Below are 20486 nucleotides of genomic sequence, written 5' to 3'. Positions count from 1 at the left end.
GCACACAACGTGTTAATGTTAAAAATTATCATTGCTCCATTGTAGATAGGTCATATCTAAACATATCTAACGGATTTTTCCCCTTATCATCGGAAGATAAGAGTGAGTTGTAGCAGAGTAACAGCATGGTCCTGTCGTTAATGTAGCATGATGCACGCACTGTTTTAAGCGCTGTATCAAAGCTCGTTTTGCAAAGGAGTAGTTTTATCATTTCATAAATTGTAAAAATTATTACAAAATATGCAATGCTTGTTTCCGAATTCAAATCGTCAAGGTCAGGCAGTTGCAAACCCAGCGGCGAACTGAACTCCTTGTTATATCCACATGGTGGCAGTTTAGCCTTTCTGACAGTTCTGTATTTGTCATAGTTATCACTTGTTCTTTTTTCTTCCTAGAAAATTCCTAAAATTTACACGGCTATTTGTCGATTTTTGGCGTAATTCTATTCACAGAAAGTGTAACACGTACCCTTGCCTAGTGTGAACGGCGCCGGAAAGCGCCGTCAGCAAGCAGGATGAGCAAATAGTTTACTCGAGCGACACTTTCGTGAGGGCACCTCCGAACGAAATCTAGTAAGCAAGTAGCGAAACATTTCTCCCATCGGTGGTCTGCTGTGCTCGATGCTGACTTGGTGAGTGGCCGGAATCGATTCTGTCTACCAGTAATCGGTGGCAAAAGAGTAAATTCGTTCCATTTGTGGTCAAAGGTTGATTGAAAAGTATCATTTTTTTTAGTGTTCCATTTTCGGTTCGTGAATTTACACATTGATACGTGTGGGCGGAAGAAACATTCCACGGAGCAGTGTACAGCTTTGCTGTGCCGAAAGAATACAGTTTCCGTGACGACGTCATTAGAAAAATAACGAAAAATCGGTGTGTAAAAGTGTCAGCACTGTGACCGGTTTGTTGGAACGATGGAAGCAATGGTAGAAAATGCGGCGGCCCCGCCTTCCCGCTTTTACTGTCATTCGTGCGCCATCGAAATCGATCGTGTCTCTTCGGTAAGCACTGGTCTATCTTGGGTAATGTGTGTATGGTCCAAAGCAATGATGCAATTTACTTCAACAATATGCTACAGGAATTCACATGCCCACATTGTCTGGAGGGATTTATTGAAGAGCTTCCGGCAGCGGAACGGAGCGGACCGGCCGGATCAGCAGTAGGACAGGATGCAGAACAACCGTCAAACGATTACGACAATCCACAGTTTAGCAATGAGGCAAGCAAAAGTGCTTTGTTTGACGAAACATATTTGTAACTTTCGGTTTTCTCTTTCTCTCTCCCTCCCTCTGTCCCGTTATCAGCAGGCAATAAGATTGGCCGGAGAAATTTTCACAAACTCCATTTTGTCACCGTTCTTTCGCCGCTCCGACGGCCAAGACGGTGAATCGGCAGGTGGAGCTGTTGCAGGAAACGGCGATCACGCTATGTTCACTATGGATGACATTCCTATGGACGGTAGTAGTGGTCCATCATCTGGTGTGCCGCTTGCATCAGGAAACGCTGGTGCCGATCTAGGCGAAGGTGCAGCAGGTAGCAGCAGTGCGGGCGGTGGAGACACCCGTCCTTCCATGCGTTTCACGGGAAGACGAGGAAGTCGCAGACGAGGGGTGCAAAACTTAAACCACGTAGATCAAATATTGCGTGAAATCCTGATATCGGTGTCGGGCGGTGCTTCTGGTGCCGGTACCAGTGGCCCAATGTTTTTCATGGGCAATCCGGGCGACTATGCTTGGGGACGCGAGGGCATCGACACAATCGTTACACAGCTGCTCAACCAAATGGACAACACGGGGCCACCTCCGTTAGAAAAAGAACGAATCGCGCAGATACCGACCGTTACCATCAACGAGGAACAAGTGGAAAAGAAGCTACAGTGTTCGGTTTGCTTTGAAGATTTTGTTGTTGGTGAATCGGTCCGAAAGTTACCTTGTTTGGTAAGAGATAGAAAATTTTCCGCCAACCGATAACTGGTGCTAATCCTCGAAGCAATAACACTTTGTCCCCCTGTTTTTTTTTGTTTTGTTTTGCAGCACGTCTATCACGAACCATGCATCATTCCATGGCTGGAACTTCACGGCACGTGTCCCATCTGTCGGAATAGTCTCTCGCCGGAAGATTCACACGGTGGTGCACAATCGCAGTCACAGGACGGTGCCCAATCGCAGAGTGATAGTTCGCAGCAACATCAGCAAATATCACAACCACAGTCCGACTCCGGGCGGCAGAATTCCAACTTTCTGACCTTCACAATACGTATGCTATCCCACACCCGACGTATAATGTCGCCGATCCAGCAGCGTACCGTACGCAGCGGATAAGTTCTTCACACAACCATTCATAGATGATTTGCTTCCTACCCTTTCAGGGCCCGCGATGACGAACCTGTTGTTCGAGATGGGACAACCGCTGGCGGCTACGGCAGCATCCGTATCATCTAGTCTACCACCGTCTGCTTCCGGTAGTGGTGCGTCGTCCGGTGCCGGTACCGGAACCACCACCAATGGTGATGTATCTACCGCCAGTCGGAACAATACCGCTGCTGGCGGCGCATCAACTAGTGGTGGCAATGGTTCGCAAACGAGCAACAGCCAGCGGGACGAAGATGGAACCATTGATTACACGCTAGAGTTAGATTAACCAAAAACTCCTCGCCGCAAACCACACATACACACAAACCTGACACGCACGAGCTCTAGAAACCCCTTGAGCAATAAAAAAAAAACAGAAGTGAAACAGTGAAGAAGTGTCGATCAGGTAGCATTTGTTACTTAATCATGGCTATCTTAAGGTTGCTATGTATAACGCGATATTTGGTGCTCATTCGGAACCGAGCAAAACACATTTTTGCCTTCAATACTGTTTCGATTTCTGCGATGGAGAATAGGCCATTCATATTTCGCTTTGTACTGAAAGACACAACCTTTATGTTCGATATGAACATTCCCAATTCCCCCATTTGATTTTAGTACGTTGGTTGATGGTAATCATTGCAGAGGCGGTTTTTTTTTAAATGTCTACATAACCTTTCATAACAGGGCGGCCAGGTTTCGTATGTGATAGACGGCTCCGGTACTACACGACAGGACTGGACCCCGTAGCAAGGACTGACTATCCGGCTTCGTGGTAACCCAAAAATGGCCGGTATGGGCGTAGAGTTTGTTAAGCCAAGCAAACACATCCTTTTAAACAATCTTAATTATTCCATTCTATCACTCTCCGAGCTATGCACAATATCTGTTGAAAAGCTCTGGAATAATCTGAATGAAACACATGGAGGTAGAACCGCTGACCGAGATTTTAATGCTACTGCAGAATAGATGAAAGTGTTATGTAGACATTTAATTATGACCTCTCCAGTAAGGTGATAGAAATTATTTAACATAAGTTCTATTTTAGATTGTTTCATTGGTATGTTTGTTTGCGTGGTCAATTCCTTCGCTTTCTTTTCCGCATCATGCTAGAGATAATGTATTGTGCTTTATATTATTTTATTTATCGGTTGCCAGTTTATGACTATATTAGGATTCATTTTTTCAAAATTGCAACAGAGTTGGAAACGATTAAGGTGAAGGATAATTTCTTCGTTCGGCGTTTATTTTGAAGAAATTCGCATATGCTACATTTGTGAGACACGACAACGGAATAGATATCGTGCGCTGTTGTGGGACGAGAAAGCTCGTGTGCGTGCGTGTGGTGTTGGTAGGTTTGTGTTTTAAGAAGAAGAAAAAAACGGCTTAGTTACCCCCTGCGGAACAGGTATCAACGGTAACAGCAAGCATTCGCTGCCGCTTTATCGCTAGTTGTGTCACATTCATTCCTGTGATTTGGCTTCTCTTCTGCCATCGTCCTCAGATTGGCAGTAATGTTGGATTAGCGAACAGCTACAGTTTGTACAGACGTATTCAGAAGCAAGGAATAAGATAATAAGTAAGCAAGGGAGAATGGGAGGAGAAAAAACGAAACAGATCGCTTTGCAAAAGCACAATACGAAGGACTGAACAAGTTGTTGTGGAGTGGATGGGGACTCCCATTATTATTTCCTATTAACCAAATCCCCTATTGTTTGTCGACGTAATTAATGCACGGTTAGTTTCAAAATGGAGCCAAATCGCCATATTAACAGTAAACTGCAATAGAAACCACGCGTTCACAGCTAAATGGAACAATTCGATAGAAGGTCGAATAGAACGATTATCCGAGGCAAGAAAATCAGTTCTAGTGTGTGAAACGTTTTCTTGACAAAATAAAGCTTTAATTTTGTCTGCTACTAAATCCAATTCGGTCAAAACAATTTGGTACAGAACTACCACTGGAAAAGGAAGATGATCATTTTTGTAAGTTACGACACATTGCCGAGAATGCTCCAATGGTCCTCCTTTATCAGATCATACTGTGTTTATCTTTCTGCTCAGAATAATACTCCTTCCCGGAAATATAACCATTCGGACGATAATATGGATTTTATTTAAACAGTAGAAAACAAACGCGGTAGCAAACGATTTTTATATTCTATTTCTCAATCGTAATATTGAAGAACGTGTGGTTTAGGTTTTTCCCCCGTTTGGGGACACAGCATTCAAAGACAGAGAGCTCGGTCGTGAATAATGGCCTGATCCAGATGCGCTCGATCGATCCAGATCGATCCCATCAGCGTTAAGGGTCTCTCCCTCGAAAGAAAGACAACAACAGATTGAATGGTGTTAATTAGACAGCTCTTATAACGATAATTTCACCTTTAAGTACGCTACATTGATATGATTATGAATTATTATTATTATTGATGCGTTGATAATAAAGAAGAGAAGGAAAACATTGCATTTTAAATTATTAACAGGCGCAGCAAGTAACCCAGCTCACACACGAACCTACCGTAACACTAGCAAATATGTGCTCTGGATCTTACGGAATAATTATTTTCTCACATATCACAGTGTTTTGTGTGGTCTGTATTACCTAAAAATAAGTAGAAAGATTATACCTTTCACTACAACAATTTAAGTCTTGTGGTTGTTACTTTGCTTCCGTGGATCCTGTGGAGCATTTCTTCTCAACCGACAGGAACTTCAACGCATGAAAGAAAATGAGAGTATTAATATTAATACCCACCGAAACGTGACAAATCCGCTTCATACTATAACACTGAACAAGTCTCAGTTTTAGGGACGTAGAAATAGGTGCATTTATTACTTACACTCCGCTTTTGTATACTTAAGACCAAGTAAGGAATCATGCAAAAACAAACCAATAACATCCGATTAGTAAAGGCGAATTGCATTTTCTTTCACAGTATACCAAAGATAATTTCATAAGAACGGTATTTTTTAATGAATGGTTTATTTCACGTCGTGCTACGTCGTTCGCGATCGAATGATTTTCCTCAAAGGATACATATTCAAATGTTTGTGAGAATCCCCTCCGATCGCCACCATCGATCGCGATCGCACTAGTTAGGCAAACAATGGTAATATAAAGACGAATCAGGAAAAGGATGAAGGTGACGAGCTAACACGAACGAACAAAATGAACGGGCGAGCGCTGTATGTGTGCGATAGATGTTTGTGTGTTAAATGTTAGGCATGGACAAAAAATGCATCAGGCCACGGACCTGGAACGTGTAAGTTATATAGTACGGGAACGTTTAGAATCAAGCAAAACACCGCCAACAATTGCCCGCGTAGCGTAGATCCACATCGCTCAATACTATAAAAAGGCTTGCGAAGGAAATTAAGGGCGTGGAACATTATTATAGTGGCCACGAAACCACGAAGTCCACGCTGTTTACTCTCCTCCCATGCCGGCAGCTGCAGCGGCTGGCGATGGGCCAGAACCATCGTCGCTCTTCTTCTTCGATCCGGACACGATGTCATCGATGCGCAGCAACAGAATTGCCGTCTCAACGGCCGTCTTGTACACCTGCAGCTTCACGGACAACGGTTCCCAGATGTTCTTCTCCTTCATGTCAACAAGCTGACCAGTCTCACCGTCAATGCCCCAGGTGCATGGTCCATCGGTGGCCGGGTGTGATGCGTGTTTTGCCCGCAGTGCAGTCAGTGTGCGGATCGTGTTTGCACCACAGTTTTGTGTTAGCGTCCGGGGGATGATTTCCAGTGCCTGAGCCACGGCTCGGTACGGTCCCTGGATCTGTTTGTTCGTCAGGGCCTGCGAGACGGCCATCTCGACTGCACCGCCGCCGGGCAGCAGCTTTGGATCGAGCATAAGATTACGTGCGACATGCAGCGCGTCCTGTAGATTGCGCTCCGTCTCGTTTAGCACATCCTTAGAAGCACCGCGAAGCAGAATCGTGCACGCCTTCGGATCCTCACACTCCGTCACGAAGCAGAAGTACTCGTCGCCCATCTTCTTGATCTCGAACAATCCGGCCCCGGTGCCGACATCCTTCTCTGTCAGTTCCTCCGTGCGGTTCACGATCGTAGCACCACAAGCGCGCGCCAGCCGATTATTGTCCGTTTTGCGCAGCCGACGGATAGCAGTGATGCCTGCCTTCATCAGGAAGTGTTGTGCAAGATCGGAAACTCCCTTCTCCGTGAACACTACGTCCGGCTTCACAGCAATAATCTCCTCGCACAGTCTGGCCACGTGCTCCTCCTCGATCTGTAGCAGCTTCGTAAAGTCTTGATCGCCCACAATCTCCACGTTCGTCTGGCTTTCGCCCTTCTTGTACTCGAGTGGACAGTCCAACAGAACGATACGCGGCTTCTCGATATACCGACGCATCTTCGGATGTGTTACATCCTTGTTCAGCATAATTCCGCGCAGCACGCACGAATCATCGATCGATCCGCCAGGGATTTTCTCCACCTTGGCATACTTTTTGATATCGATCTCCGTACGACCGTTCTCCGTGAGTGTCACCGTCTCGACGGCATCGAGTGCAATACGCACTGCCAAATCTGACCAGCGCCCGACGAACTTTGTGCCAACGCAAGACTTTACAACGTCCGACAGCTTTTTCTTGTCGGTGCGGTCCAGCTCAATGCTGACCTCGTCCTGCAGGATGCGTACCATGTCCTCGAGCGCCTCCCGATACGCCCGAATGATGACCGTCGGGTGAATCTGCTGTTGGAGAAACTGTTCGGCAACCGACAGCATTTCACCGGCCAGCACAATCACGGACGTGGTACCGTCACCAACCTCTTCGTCCTGCGTGCGAGCGATTTCGATCATGCTCTTAGCGGCCGGATGTTGCACGGTGATTTCACGCAGGATAGCATTACCGTCGTTTGTCATCACGATGCCTCCCATCGGGTCCATCAACATCTTCATCATGGCTTGCGGGCCCAGGCATGTGCGGATAAGATCAGCTATGGTCTACGGAGGGAATATAGAAACACCCACACGATTAGTTAAGCCCCGTGGTTAACCCCATGTGTGTACTCGGGCATGCAGAAAGTATACACACACGTGCACACACAAACACACTCCGTGACTCACTTTGCCGGCATTGATGTTCTCCAACTGCACCTTTCGGCCGCTCTCTCGCTTCGTATTTTTGCCTGCAATGATACCAATACACGTTTTTTCGATTGTCCACTTGATAAACGATTCGTTTTACTTACTGAGAATCAGAATAGGCTGTTGTGGGGCGTACATTTTTGCTGTTGGAAATTGGCCGTACCGAAATCACGTTATTTCCACAAAGTGAGATGCTGCTACAAGGCGATCGACGAAACAAATGTCAAAATGACCATGTTTTAACGAAACTGTCAATTTTTGTACGAAAGTATCCGTTGACAGTACGACCCAGCCACCAAATCAGAATTAGATCAGAAATTTATCATGTTGGAGACTTTTTTTGCGATACAATCAGGTTTATCATATTCAAAAAGCGGTATTTTGCAGATATTTTCTCAAAACAATGTGTGCAATGCATGCTGAACATCAGTGTGACCTTTTTGTGAGCGAAAACAAATTGTACTAAAATCTGAAAGTACTAAAATGTGATGTTCAATTTCCCCCCAAAAACGGTCATTTGACAATTCAAATGTGGTGCATCTGTTTTGAAGCGCTTCAAATATACGATCGGAACATTTTACCGTAACTTGTTGTGCAAGAAAGACGTATTTTAAGCAAATCGTGTGTGTTTGTGGTTTGTAAAACTCTGTTTCCTTGCTCGAAGAACGAACAACACTATTTGTCCAAACTGTGGCTGTCGGAAGAGATGCTGCAAGCTGCTCAAGAGTAAACAAGAACGCATAGCAACATCGCATCTAGAACTTACGGTACGCAAGATGAATAGTCAGCTGTTGGCAGATCAGCAATTGGCCAAGCTCTACTTTGTGCAGCGTGCAGGGCACACTTCCAACGAAAATGCGTCGGAAGATATGAAAATGGCTTACTCGGTAAGTGTTGTTCAATAGATTTGAGGCTGCCGGAGCTGCTTACACCTCACTTCCCTGTTTTCCTTTTTCTTTGCATTGCTAGACCGCACGGGAGCACAACGACAACGATGAGCTGCAAGGTTGGATAACCGAGGACGAATGTCTCAAGATGGATGAAAATGCACTAACCAAGCGGCACGTGTTTGTGTTTGAAAAGTTCACCGGAGCCGCATTCGAACATGCGCGCAAATCACCCTCAACCGTTATCGGGCCCCGCTGTCTGATCAGCTGTTTCATGGACAACGAAACAATTCCACTCGGCGCACATCCGGTGTATACGACAGCGATGCGAAATCTGACCGTATGCAGCTCCGGGCTAAAGGCAAAGGAAAAATCGCTCGTCAGTCAGCTGGTGTGTCACATGGGTGGCTACTATCTGGACGTGCTGAATGCCAGCTGCACGCACCTTGTATCCTCCACGGTCAAATCCGTCAAATATGAAAAGGCGGCCGAATGCAAACTGCTCATAATGCATCCGGACTGGGTAAGTGCAGTTTGGGAAGAAAGTCAACAACGTGATCTTCACGCAACAGAACCGAGCATTATTAAGCGTTATCAGTTGCCCGTGTTCTACGCACTAACGATCACTTCGACCGGCCTAACTGCTGCGAGAAAGAACGTGATCAAATCGTTGATCGAATCGAACGGAGGAAACTATGTAGGATCATTCAAGTCAGAAACAACGGACATACTGATCCTGGAGAAAACGGGCACTGAGTCGGCCAAGTTTCGTGGTGCTGTACGGTGCAACAAGGAATGTCTTACGCCGGAATGGGTTGTGGACAGTGCTGCCAACGGGTACGTGTTACCGGTTCGAGAGTATGAAGTGAAAAGCTTGAAAGCTTCTACTCCGACGAAAGGGGACGAAGCAGCCGCTGGTTCTGGTAATGTTGGCATTCGCATGTCAGGCGGTCAATTTAATCCCGATTGTACGCAGCTGTCGGATATTTCCCATGCTAATTTTTCCTCACGAAATGAAACTATCAACGAAAGTATGATTGGCACAGGGGATGGGATTTTGCCCGCCACTTCTGGCTTTGCGCGTCCCGGCGGAAGCCAAAAGTACCGGGAGGTACTGGCACGTATGACGGTACAGCAAGCAAAGAAGGCCGGCCATGTTTTGGACGGTTGCAGCGTTTTCTTGAGTGGTTTCACTGGCGATGAGAAGGAAAAGTTGAACAAAATACTTAACTCCGTCGGTGCCGTTCGGTACGACGAGATATCGAGCGCCATTAGCCATGTGATTGTGGGCGAGCAGCACGTGTCCGAGTTGGCAAAGTTTCGCGACTCTACTGCCCATTTGCTCACGCTCGAATGGTTAGCCAAATCGATCGAGCTTCGCCAGCTGGCACCGGAAGATGCGAGCGAGTACGCGTTCCAACCGTCCGGGAAAGGGATTGTGGATCGCGCCCCGGAACCACCGTCACCGTCAAGCAAGAAAAATCTCCAACGTATGAACAGTAGCGTTTTTAAGCGACCGGATGTACCGAAGTTCCGGCTGGAAGAGGCAACACCTCCACCTGGAGCTAGTAATGCACCGCCGGCATCGAAACAACCGACCGAAGTAGACTCTATTATGCGGCAGTACATGGAGAAAAATATGGCCGAAAGATTGCCGGTTAGCTCGGGGACGCCACAGGAACCGAAACCATCGGCAGGTACAGCCGCATCCATCACAAGCGGTGTGAGCCAGATGGATTCGGAGCTGGAATCGCAGTTCTCGGAGTTTATGCTGGGCAAGACACTGTTCGTGTTCGGCTTTTCAGAAGAGGATGCCGTACAGATACTGTCCGATTGTAAGGAATGCGGTGGAACGGTTGTCGATGAAAGTTACACCGATGAGGTGGACTATATCGTGCTGCCAACGTCATGCATCGGTACTCCGGACTTTGCCGTACGCGGAAAGCAAACCGTAAATTGTATCTGGCTTGAAACATCGATACAGAGTGGCCAATGCTGCCCGATGGAATATTACTATGAGCCCATAATTTATGGCGAAAACGATCCTACGCCATTGGAAGGAGAAACGGTCGTAATCAGCTCGTATTCCGGACCGGAACGTGAATTTTTGATTGCGATGGGTAAGCTGCTGGGTGCATGCGTCCAGGAACGGTTCGTACGGAAGGCGGCCCCGCTGTTGGTGTGCAAGGAAGCGAACGGTGCCAAGTACAATGCAGCCATTCAGTGGGAGTTGCCGGTGGTACGAGCGGAATGGTTGAGAGAGTGCACACGGTTGAGGCGTCGTGTAGCGGAAAATCCGTATCTGGTCGGGGATGCGATTTGTTCCGTTAAGAACATCCCCGATGGTGCTGGCGATGGATGTCTTCCAACGACTTCTACCGACGATGTGGACATTGATTCTGTTCGTGACGAAGCACAAGCTGCCAGATGGAACGAGCAAAAGGATGAAGAACCCTCAATGCTTCCGCAGGCATCGTCAACAATGAAACCTCTGCCAAAGCCGACAAACGTTGGTGAGTTCCGGTACATCACAAAACAGAAAGCGAACGATGAAACCGATCTGCAGTACGGGTTTAAGCGTCTTTCCACGCCACAGCTGAGAAAAATGACCAACGACGAACGAATGGTGTACTCGCAGGAGATGGATCAGTACGAGGATCTGATCAAGGCGCAACGGGCCCAAAGGAAACCTTTCGATCCGAACGAAGGAACTATCGTACCGGGAGGGATGGATTCCCCTGCCGGCGAAGTGTTGCGGACACGTCGTTTTACCGCCATAACAGAGGAGGAAGGTAGAGGATCATCCTCCTCACGATCACCCGTTACTCCGGTCGCGGCCGGTAGTTCGGGAGCGGTCAGTACCAATGTCACACCGGTTGCCGGCGAATATGAAGCCATGAGCATAACGCAACGCGTGATGGAATTTGATACACCGATTCGCACCACACTGTACAAGGTGCTGAAGGATGCGGAAGAGGCGGATCGTAACATTACGCCCAGAACGCGCCGCGTAAAGGAACTGTTAGCGACACCGCAAGCAGGAGCGGGAACGGCGTTGGGTGATGGGCGCATCCGCACACCGACGCTACCAGAGTGTATGACGAAACCGGTGACACCGTACGGATTTCGACCGGACGCCAGTCCCGATAATCATGCCTATCACAAGCGCAAACTGCAGCACTGGGATCGTTACTACAAATCATCGACCGGTGCTACAGCAACAGCTGCGCCTGGCCCATCGGAACCGGGCCAGGTAGAAACGGCTTCACAAAAAGCGCGCCGATTAAGCACACCGATCAGTGAGATCAAGCGTCGATTTTACGTGGAAAAGTTTGGCGATGGGTACGCGAACCATATCGAATCAAAGTGTACCACGGTACCGCCCAGGATGCAAAACTTAAACCGTTCCGGTGAAGATACTGATCAGGACGAAGAAATTGCTAGTACCGCACCTCAACCACAGGGGAAACTTACTTCGCCTACCGTTTCAAGCAATGCGCAGGTGGTTGGTAATCATTTGGCTAATTTATCATCCAGCTCGCGAGGATCACTCGAACGGAGCAACACTAGTGCCGAAAAGCGATCGCGCACCGAACTGGAGGAGGACGACGATTTGGATGAGAGCGACAAGTACGGCAGTCCTGTCGGTTTGCGGGACGAATCGGAACGGCAGCCAGCTGCAAAGAAACCACTGCTGAATGTGGGCCGCGGTGACGAATACGTCCAGCGGTTGAGTGACGTTATTGCGGCTGCTAAGGAATCGGCAAAGAAGAAAGCCAAATTTCAGCTGCAACCCGATACGGAGCAAATTCCGCCGGAACATTACACCGAGCCGGATTACGATTCGGGTGAGTAGATCACTATTAGATTGTACTGCATCTGCTATGATTAATCCCGTTGTCGCACACGCGTTCCGTTCTTTTCTTTTTAGAAATTAATGTTGGTGGTGTGGTGTGGCGTGAACGTGACATTGAAAATATGCAAGCGAACGATGCCACGAATGCTTCGGCTACTAAACCGAGCGATACTAATGCGGAAAAGAGCATTAAACGTGAAAGTGCCGTTAAGCGTGCTGATCCGATCGGTATGAAGTATCGCGGTACACCCGTCTTTGCCATCTCGGGCGTACCGGAGAACGTGCGGTTAGAGTTGGCGAGAAAGATCGATCATCTAAAGGGACAGCTAGCGTCGGACCCGAACCGATACGATCCGAACTGTACGCACATCCTGTGCGGCAAACCAAACCGTGGCGAAAAGATGCTGTCCGGTATAGCGGCTGGCAAGTGGCTTCTCTCTACCAAGTATCTGGACGATAGTTTCGAAGCGGGCTACTTTTTGGATGTAAGGCTAGCGATTTGGTTTTTGGCCGGTTTGGGAAATTTTTTTTTTGTTGTTAACTGTCCCCTATTCGCTTTTACAGGAAGAGTGTTACGAGTGGGGTAACCCGAAAGCTGCTGGCAAACTGGCTGCGTTAGTTTCGGCGGGTGATTTGGAAACGGCTGCGGCAGCATACACGTGGCGTATGCGCATTGCAAACGATGTGGGCAAACATGATGGTGCATTTACCGGGTACCGTGTGCTACTGGTCGTACCGAAGAAGGATCAGTTCGAACGGTTACTCCAGTCCGGTGGTGGATATGTGCTTAATGTGGATCCACCATTCATCAAATCGGAACGTGCCATGTCAGCAACACACTGTTTCGTCGATCGTAAGGCTAAGCTGTCTAGTGAAGATCATCGAGCGTTGGCGGAGGCCGGCATTGCGGTACTGTCCATAATGTACCTAAATGCGTACCTTACGTCGGCTAGTTTTCCCGATCCCAACAACTTCCAGCTACCGATATAATATGGCAGCACGCATGTTTAACCTCTCCGGTGCCGGACGGCAAGTGTTGTTTCATACATAAATTTGAGATTATTTTCAATGATTCACGTGCCTAGTATTAGTTAAGTGTTATGAACAAATACTCTGTATTCTTCTGCTGTAAACGCTTTCAATTCCGCATTATCTTTGCACTGCAATAAATCGAGCGGAAGAACGAATCACCCTTCGGTCTGAAGATCACTGACGATCGTGTATAGAATCTCATCTGGGCAGACTCCCCGTAGAAAGGTTTGACTATTCGCCTTTGTGTATAATTATAGGGCGGAACTGGTCATCCAGATCGTAGTTCGGACATAGGTTTATGCCATCAATAGGAAAATAGTACAAACTAAATAATGGATCTCTAATATCTTGGATATATTTGTGGAAGATAAGGCACACTTTATATTCGCTTCATTAACGAACCATCCCGCCACTCGACACTAGGTGCCATATTTTTTACGCATGGAATGCATTAAATGCAATGTTTTACCTCTGGTAGAACTCATTGTCGAGCATTGCTTTCGATTTCGAATGCTGACCATTTCTGGACAATCATTTCGCTTTTGAGCTTACACACTAGATAAATGCAAAACTGGTTGTCGCGAAACATCGTTTCAAACGAACTACATACGGAAGACACCGAAACGAGTTTCGCCGATCGGTTGATTGAGGGCCGCCTGCAAGCTAAGCCCCAGTACGCGACGCGTATCGACCGGATCGATGATACCATCGTCCCACAAACGGGCTGTACTGTAGTACGGTGAACCTTCCGCTTCGAACTGCTGCACGATCGGTGCCTTGATACGGTTACCGATCTCTTCCGTCCATTCACGCCCCGTTCTACGGTACTGCTCCTCGGTGATCTGTGCCAGTACACCGGCCGCTTGCGAACCACCCATCACGGAAATGCGACTGTTTGGCCACATATACAAGAATCGGGGTGAATATGCACGTCCGCACATACCGTAATTACCGGCACCGTACGAACCACCGATAATGAGTGTTAACTTTGGAACATTGGCACAAGCGACGGCCGTTACCATTTTGGCACCGTTCTTTGCGATACCGCCGGCTTCCGCATCGCGTCCCACCATGAAGCCGGTAATGTTCTGCAGGAAGAGCAGCGGAATGCGCTTCTGGGCGCACAGCTGAATGAAGTGCGCTCCCTTGAGGGCACTCTCCGAAAACAGAACGCCATTGTTGCCGACAATGCCGACAAGCTGTCCGTACAGCCGGGCATACCCACAAACGATCGTTTCGCCGTAGAACTTCTTGAACTCGGTAAAACGGCTTCCGTCGACGATGCGTGCGATCACCTCACGCACGTCGAACGTTTTCGTTAGGTTCGATCCGACGATGCCGTACAAATCGGACGCCGGATAACGCGGTGGTTCAGGTTCTGCACCAAACGTTAGTCCCTCTCGTTCCATCATCGTCACCGTACTGCTGCTGGCAAGCTCATCATAATTTGCACTTCCCGGACGGTTCAAGTTCTTTACTACCTGGCGTGCCAGGTACAGCGCATGTTCGTCATCCACCGCGTAATGATCAGTTACACCGGACGTGCGACAGTGTAGATCTGCACCGCCAAGATCTTCGGCCGACACTACCTCTCCGGTGGCTGCCTTCACGAGTGGTGGTCCAGCCAGAAAGATCGTTCCCTGCCGTTTCACGATGATACTTTCGTCGGCCATCGCTGGTACGTAGGCACCTCCGGCCGTACAGCTGCCCATAACGACAGCGATCTGCGGAATTCCACGAGCGGACATATTTGCCTGATTGTAAAAAATCCTTCCGAAGTGCATCTTGTCCGGGAAGACATCGGCCTGGCGGGGTAAGTTAGCGCCACCCGAGTCTACCAAGTAAATGCACGGCAGATTGTTCTCCTGAGCGATCTCTTGCGCTCGCAGATGCTTCTTCACCGTGACCGGATAGTACGTGCCACCCTTAACAGTGGCATCGTTTGCCACGATCACGCACTCCACACCCTGCACCCTACCGATGCCGGTAACGATGCCGGCTGAGTTAACGACATCCTTGCCGTACATATCGTGTGCGGCCAGTGCAGAAAGCTCAAGAAATGGAGAACCGGAATCGACGAGACGATTGATCCGATCGCGCGCCAGCAGCTTTCCCTTCGACGTGTGCCGTTTGATTGCTTCCGGTCCACCGCCCGCAAGCACATCTTCGGTGACACGTTTCAGGTTGGTGACCAGATCGCTCATTTGGCCATAGTTTTCCTGCAATAATAGTGTGAATATGTCCATTTAGACGAAAGCTAGTTTTCGATACAGGTTCGCGAGCACGCGGTACCTTAAATTCTGCTGACTGGCGATTCACCTCCGTCGCCAGCACATTCGCTTCGGAAACGTGCACGGATCGGTAATGTTGCGGACCGAGCACTTTTACCACCGTTCCGTGGTGGGCAAATGTGCGGGAAAATAGAACCCGTGCTTTGGACAACATTCTAATTTCCAATGCGTCTGCGCCACAGCTTGCGAACAGGCGAGGATCAAACGAGAGATGGGGTTAGGAAAAAAACAGGATCGATTTGCGAAAGTAAAAGTATTATGTAAACATGCGCGATTAGATTAGATCGTACTGTTTACAAAATTGGCTGTCAAACGTAAGACGTTTGGTCAGGGGTGTGCACTCGTATTATGAGCGGCGTAAAAATTTTAAATTGATGTATTTTAACGAGAAATTGTTGAAATACGATTCTTTTCACTCAAATAATGCTTTAAACTAAAAAAGAATAAAAAAATCAGAAAAAAATTTAAAAAAACAATTCCACACGAAAATTTCCTTATGGTTTTTTAGTAATTTAGCAAAATTTTATAAATTGATTTATTTTAATGTCAATTGGTTGAAATAAGTTTTTTTCACTCAAATAATGCTTTAAATAAAAAAAGAATAAAAATTATAAAAAAAAAATAAATTTTAAAAATTTCATAAGGCTATAAGCCTTAGCTTTTTTTGGGGGAAATTAGCAAAATTTATAAAAAATAGAACTATCCTGGGCGCCATTACAGAAAACTGTCATGGTGTCAATTCGCGCTTCGCATAGCGATTCTTTGCATTTTTTTTTTATATGGAATTTCGCGAGAAATTTCCAGAATCGCGTTCGCAAACGCGACAATTGCCAAGTGTTTAGAGATGCGGTGAGATTGGGGCGAAAATACAATCGCTTCGCCCAATCGTTCGTTTTGACAGCTTCCATTCTGCTGCTGTCACTTTCGTCTGCGATCACGTTTACCAAGGCGAGGACTTTTTCCTAAACTTTCCGAATAAAATATTCTGGATAGGTTGATTATTAACGTTCGTTTCCGTGTAGCATCTTTTAATTCCCTTCCAAAATGGTAAGTATTTCGAATTGTTCCACCTTGATACGTCTCGTGAACGATATTGTGCGTGAAATAGCTACCATTTGTTTACCGGCTTGTAAGCGAACATGCTTTTCCCCATAAGCTATTCCTTTTAGGGCTGTTTGAAGAATGTTGGCTATGGAATCTAGCAAAAAATGTCGATAATAGTATCTGCTTATGTTATTGAATGTTTGTAGAACAAAATAAATGCTCTAAAGGAACGTTTCCCGTAGCAGATTCCATTCGAACATTGCTCTCGGAATACACATGCACACACGCATACACAAACACTCACCGAGGTTCTTCATGATTCACCACCGGCTTCTTTGGTTATTTCTTGCAGCAACCGCAAATCATTCTGCTCAAGGAAGGAACAGACACTTCTCAGGGAAAGCCTCAGCTAGTTTCTAACATCAATGCCTGCCAATCGATTGTCGATGCCGTACGGACGACACTGGGTCCCCGTGGCATGGACAAGCTGATCGTGGATAGCAAGGGAAAGGCCACAATCTCCAACGATGGTGCGACCATCATGAAGCTGCTTGATATTGTACACCCGGCAGCGAAGACGCTCGTTGACATTGCCAAATCGCAGGATGCCGAGGTTGGCGATGGTACCACGAGTGTGGTGCTGCTGGCCGGCGAATTTCTCAAACAATTGAAACCGTTCGTCGAGGAAGGCGTGCATCCGCGTATCATCATCAAAGCTGTTCGCAAGGCACTAAACCTGTGCGTCACGCAGATCAACGAACTGGCGTTCAAGATCGAGAAGCATGACAACGAGAAACACCGAGCACTGCTGGAGAAGTGTGCCGCGACGGCCCTCAACTCGAAGCTCATCCACCAGCAGAAGGAATTCTTCTCGAAGATGGTGGTCGATTCGGTCACAACACTGGATGCGTTGCTTCCACTGAACATGATCGGCATCAAGAAGGTGGCAGGTGGCGCACTGGAAGATTCGATGCTTGTTGAAGGAGTGGCCTTCAGGAAGACGTTCGCCTACGCCGGTTTCGAGATGCAGCCCAAGAATTACGACAACGTGAAAATAGCGCTGCTAAACATCGAGCTGGAATTGAAGGCTGAGCGCGATAATGCGGAGGTGCGTGTGAACAATGTGGCCGAGTACCAGAAGGTGGTGGATGCGGAATGGCAAATTCTGTACGATAAGATGGAGAAAATTCATCAGTCCGGGGCACAGGTGGTGCTGTCGAAGCTGCCCATCGGTGATGTGGCGACACAGTATTTCGCCGACCGTAACATGTTCTGTGCCGGGCGAGTACAGGAGGAGGATCTGAAGCGTATGCAGAAGGCTTGCGGTGGTGCCGTCATGTCGACGGTGCAGGACATCAGCGATAAGGTGCTAGGAAAGTGCGATCACTTCGAGGAGCGTCAAATCGGAAGCGAACGCTTTAACCTTTTCCAGGGCTGTCCTAACGCCAAGACTTGCACCTTCATTCTCCGTGGTGGGGCTGAACAGTTCCTGGAGGAGACGGAACGTTCGCTGCATGATGCAATCATGATCGTGCGTCGTACGATTCGAAATGATTCGGTAGTGGCAGGTGAGTGTATATGGATGGTTCGGAGTTTTTTTTTTCGGTGATTACAATGATTTGTTCGCTTACAGGTGGTGGTGCAATTGAGATGGAACTTTCGAAAATGCTTCGCAACCATTCTCGTACTATCGCCGGCAAGGAACAGCTGCTGATCGGTGCTATGGCTAAGGCGTTGGAAGTTATCCCGCGTCAGCTGTGCGACAATGCTGGCTTCGATGCTACCAACATTCTCAACAAATTGCGCCAGAAACACGCTCAAGGTATACGTTTGGCGTAATGCAAATTGCGTCCGATTTCATTCCTTACCTCAATATTGTTTTTCTTTACATTTACCTGCCGCAGGTTGTCAATGGTACGGTGTGGACATCATGAAAGAACATATTGCCGACAACTTTGAAGCGTTCGTATGGGAACCTTCCGTTATTAAGATTAACGCACTGACGGCTGCCTGCGAGGCTACTTGCATGATTCTGTCGGTGGATGAAACGATCAAGAGCCCCCGATCGGGTGGAGCGGAACCCCCACAGCCTCCGATGGGTCGTGGCATGGGACGTCCATTTTAAGCGTGTTCCTTGCTAATTCTTCTTACTTTAGTTTTGCTCACGCTTTTCACTTTCATTTCTCATTTTGCTCACCAAATAACCCTTTTTACACCTTTGTGGAGACCCACACATACACACACACCTGCGCACACACTATTCGCACCGTACATTCGTTTCCGATGAAGCACGCATTTTGCGTAATATTAAGTTCACCCGTAACTAACACACGAAGAAGAAAACGAACGGATCAAAATGCCTTTTCTAATGCATCGCTCTCATGAAATGAATAAAATACGAGCGAAATAATCAATCTAATCCTAATGCTATTCGAAGTTGAACGGAAAGAAAAGGGTGTCTGTTCTATGCTGGGAGCAATTAGTTCGTATTAAGTTTAAATGACCTTATTTGATACAGAAAAGTTACCCATGGTAATAGGATGATATCGGACAACGTAAAGCATGTAAGCCTTGGACAGATTCGCCGCCATGACATAAACCAGGTGAAAGTGGGCAACGGTTGTAAGCCCAAATAAAGAAGAGAATACAAAGCCGCTCATCTTCAACCTTAATCCGATCTCTATTGGATAAATCTATTGGGAAAGAATCATTCGAGTAAGTAATTACTACATTAAGAAATATTTTCTTAAACTCTTGTTTTAACACTGTTATGATTGCTTACATTTTTAGCGACAAAGTTTGTACCTGTTCCTCAGACTGAAATGGCATAAAATCTTGGATTGAGCGACTACTGATACTTTGGAGAAGATCAAGACAGCCACAATTTATGGTAAGTACTAGCTCCGCAACTAAGTAAAGTTCTTTTTGAATTAATAGAGCTGGTAAAAATTGATGCTTCATGTTGGTTGATTCAAACAATTATGAATCTAATAGGGGTAAATGGTAAACTAATCAAACTCTTAACAAATTTACTTTTTAGTTTACGCATCATATAATTTTCGGATCATCAATGTGATTAGTTTTCATGTGTAGTAATCGTATCCGGTACCAAATCCGGACCGGTAGTACGTAGCAAGAACTAACTATTTGGCTAGGTGATAATATTTTGTAAGCCAGCAGTAGCAGGCATGACCTAGTTGATCGTTAAAGTAATCATAGTCTGTAGAAAGTGATTTATTCTGATTTTAAGGCGAGCCAAACGGCAGCTAACTGTTCAGCTGTTAGTGATCTACCTCTATTAACCCTGTAAGTGAGATATCGATCTAGCAAAGATGGTAGAAAACGTCCGTACGTTACGTTACTACTAAACGTTACTACTAAAAACGATATGTTAGGAAGGTATATGTAATAATTCCTTACAACAATGTAATGAAATCGATCATTTACACCAAGTTTTTGTAGCACACGTTTTTTTCTACTAATCAGTTCCGGTGTTGTCCAAGGTGCTTCTGTCAGCTTGATGAATGTGTAAATAACATCAACTAACGTGTTTTTTCGCCTCGTGTAAACCTTTCGATAGGATCAAACAGTGGCTTCTGGACGACTCTTCGTTCAGTGTGACTAAAACAATTCATCATGAAAGGACTAATAATTTGCTCATTTTTTGTAACGAACGCGTTGTGCAATTTGTCACCGATTTTAAACGAAGCCCATGTTCAATACAACTATCTACTGAGTCCCATAGTAACTCATTTTAAAGACACAAAGTTTCCGGTCATATTTTGGTTGGATAGCACAGTGTATCGGTCGGTGAATCGGTCCGCTCATCTCGATACGCTCAACGCGATCTTGTTGGCACACAACAATTGGATAACCATTGCCGTGCGCAACACTACCCGAT

General features: G+C 46.8%; 5 protein-coding genes across 7 annotated transcripts; 3 read left to right on the top strand and 2 right to left on the bottom strand.

Moving 5' to 3' along the window:
- The first annotated feature begins 332 nt into the window (after positions 1–332).
- On the top strand, positions 333–4812 carry LOC125774702 (E3 ubiquitin-protein ligase RNF126). Of its 3 annotated transcripts, none has more exons than XM_049444872.1 (6): positions 333–631; positions 735–1000; positions 1078–1218; positions 1307–1936; positions 2033–2255; positions 2344–4812. In XM_049444872.1, exons 2-6 carry the CDS (start codon positions 914–916, stop codon positions 2637–2639), a joined length of 1377 nt encoding a protein of 458 aa, XP_049300829.1. In that variant the 5' UTR covers positions 333–631; positions 735–913; the 3' UTR covers positions 2640–4812. The 3 variants fall into 3 exon arrangements, with proteins under 3 accessions (XP_049300829.1, XP_049300830.1, XP_049300828.1); XM_049444873.1 differs by having other exon boundaries at positions 1304–1936; positions 2368–4812; XM_049444871.1 differs by having other exon boundaries at positions 334–631; positions 1304–1936.
- A 502-nt stretch (positions 4813–5314) lies between these two features.
- On the bottom strand, positions 5315–7705 carry LOC125774696 (T-complex protein 1 subunit gamma). The gene is made up of 3 exons (XM_049444864.1): positions 7580–7705; positions 7455–7516; positions 5315–7331 (listed from the first exon to the last, which is right to left on the bottom strand). The coding sequence occupies exons 1-3, from the start codon at positions 7611–7613 to the stop codon at positions 5781–5783; spliced, it is 1647 nt and encodes a 548-aa protein (XP_049300821.1). The 5' UTR covers positions 7614–7705; the 3' UTR covers positions 5315–5780.
- A 252-nt stretch (positions 7706–7957) lies between these two features.
- On the top strand, positions 7958–13427 carry LOC125774673 (DNA topoisomerase 2-binding protein 1). Its single transcript, XM_049444824.1, has 4 exons — positions 7958–8362; positions 8445–12210; positions 12294–12703; positions 12783–13427. The coding sequence occupies exons 1-4, from the start codon at positions 8252–8254 to the stop codon at positions 13206–13208; spliced, it is 4713 nt and encodes a 1570-aa protein (XP_049300781.1). The 5' UTR covers positions 7958–8251; the 3' UTR covers positions 13209–13427.
- Positions 13428–13580: 153 nt separating this feature from the next.
- Positions 13581–15845, bottom strand: LOC125774689 (probable methylcrotonoyl-CoA carboxylase beta chain, mitochondrial). The gene is made up of 2 exons (XM_049444856.1): positions 15543–15845; positions 13581–15469 (listed from the first exon to the last, which is right to left on the bottom strand). Exons 1-2 carry the CDS (start codon positions 15693–15695, stop codon positions 13853–13855), a joined length of 1770 nt encoding a protein of 589 aa, XP_049300813.1. The 5' UTR covers positions 15696–15845; the 3' UTR covers positions 13581–13852.
- A 588-nt stretch (positions 15846–16433) lies between these two features.
- LOC125774697 (T-complex protein 1 subunit eta) lies at positions 16434–19004 on the top strand. The gene is made up of 4 exons (XM_049444865.1): positions 16434–16588; positions 16938–18153; positions 18219–18407; positions 18490–19004. Exons 1-4 carry the CDS (start codon positions 16586–16588, stop codon positions 18708–18710), a joined length of 1629 nt encoding a protein of 542 aa, XP_049300822.1. The 5' UTR covers positions 16434–16585; the 3' UTR covers positions 18711–19004.
- The last annotated feature ends 1482 nt before the right edge of the window (positions 19005–20486 follow it).

The sequence above is a fragment of the Anopheles funestus genome, chromosome 2RL, assembly GCF_943734845.2.
Source record: "Anopheles funestus chromosome 2RL, idAnoFuneDA-416_04, whole genome shotgun sequence".
Lineage (NCBI taxonomy): Eukaryota > Metazoa > Arthropoda > Insecta > Diptera > Culicidae > Anopheles > Anopheles funestus.
This window is presented reverse-complemented; position numbering and strand designations above follow the sequence as displayed.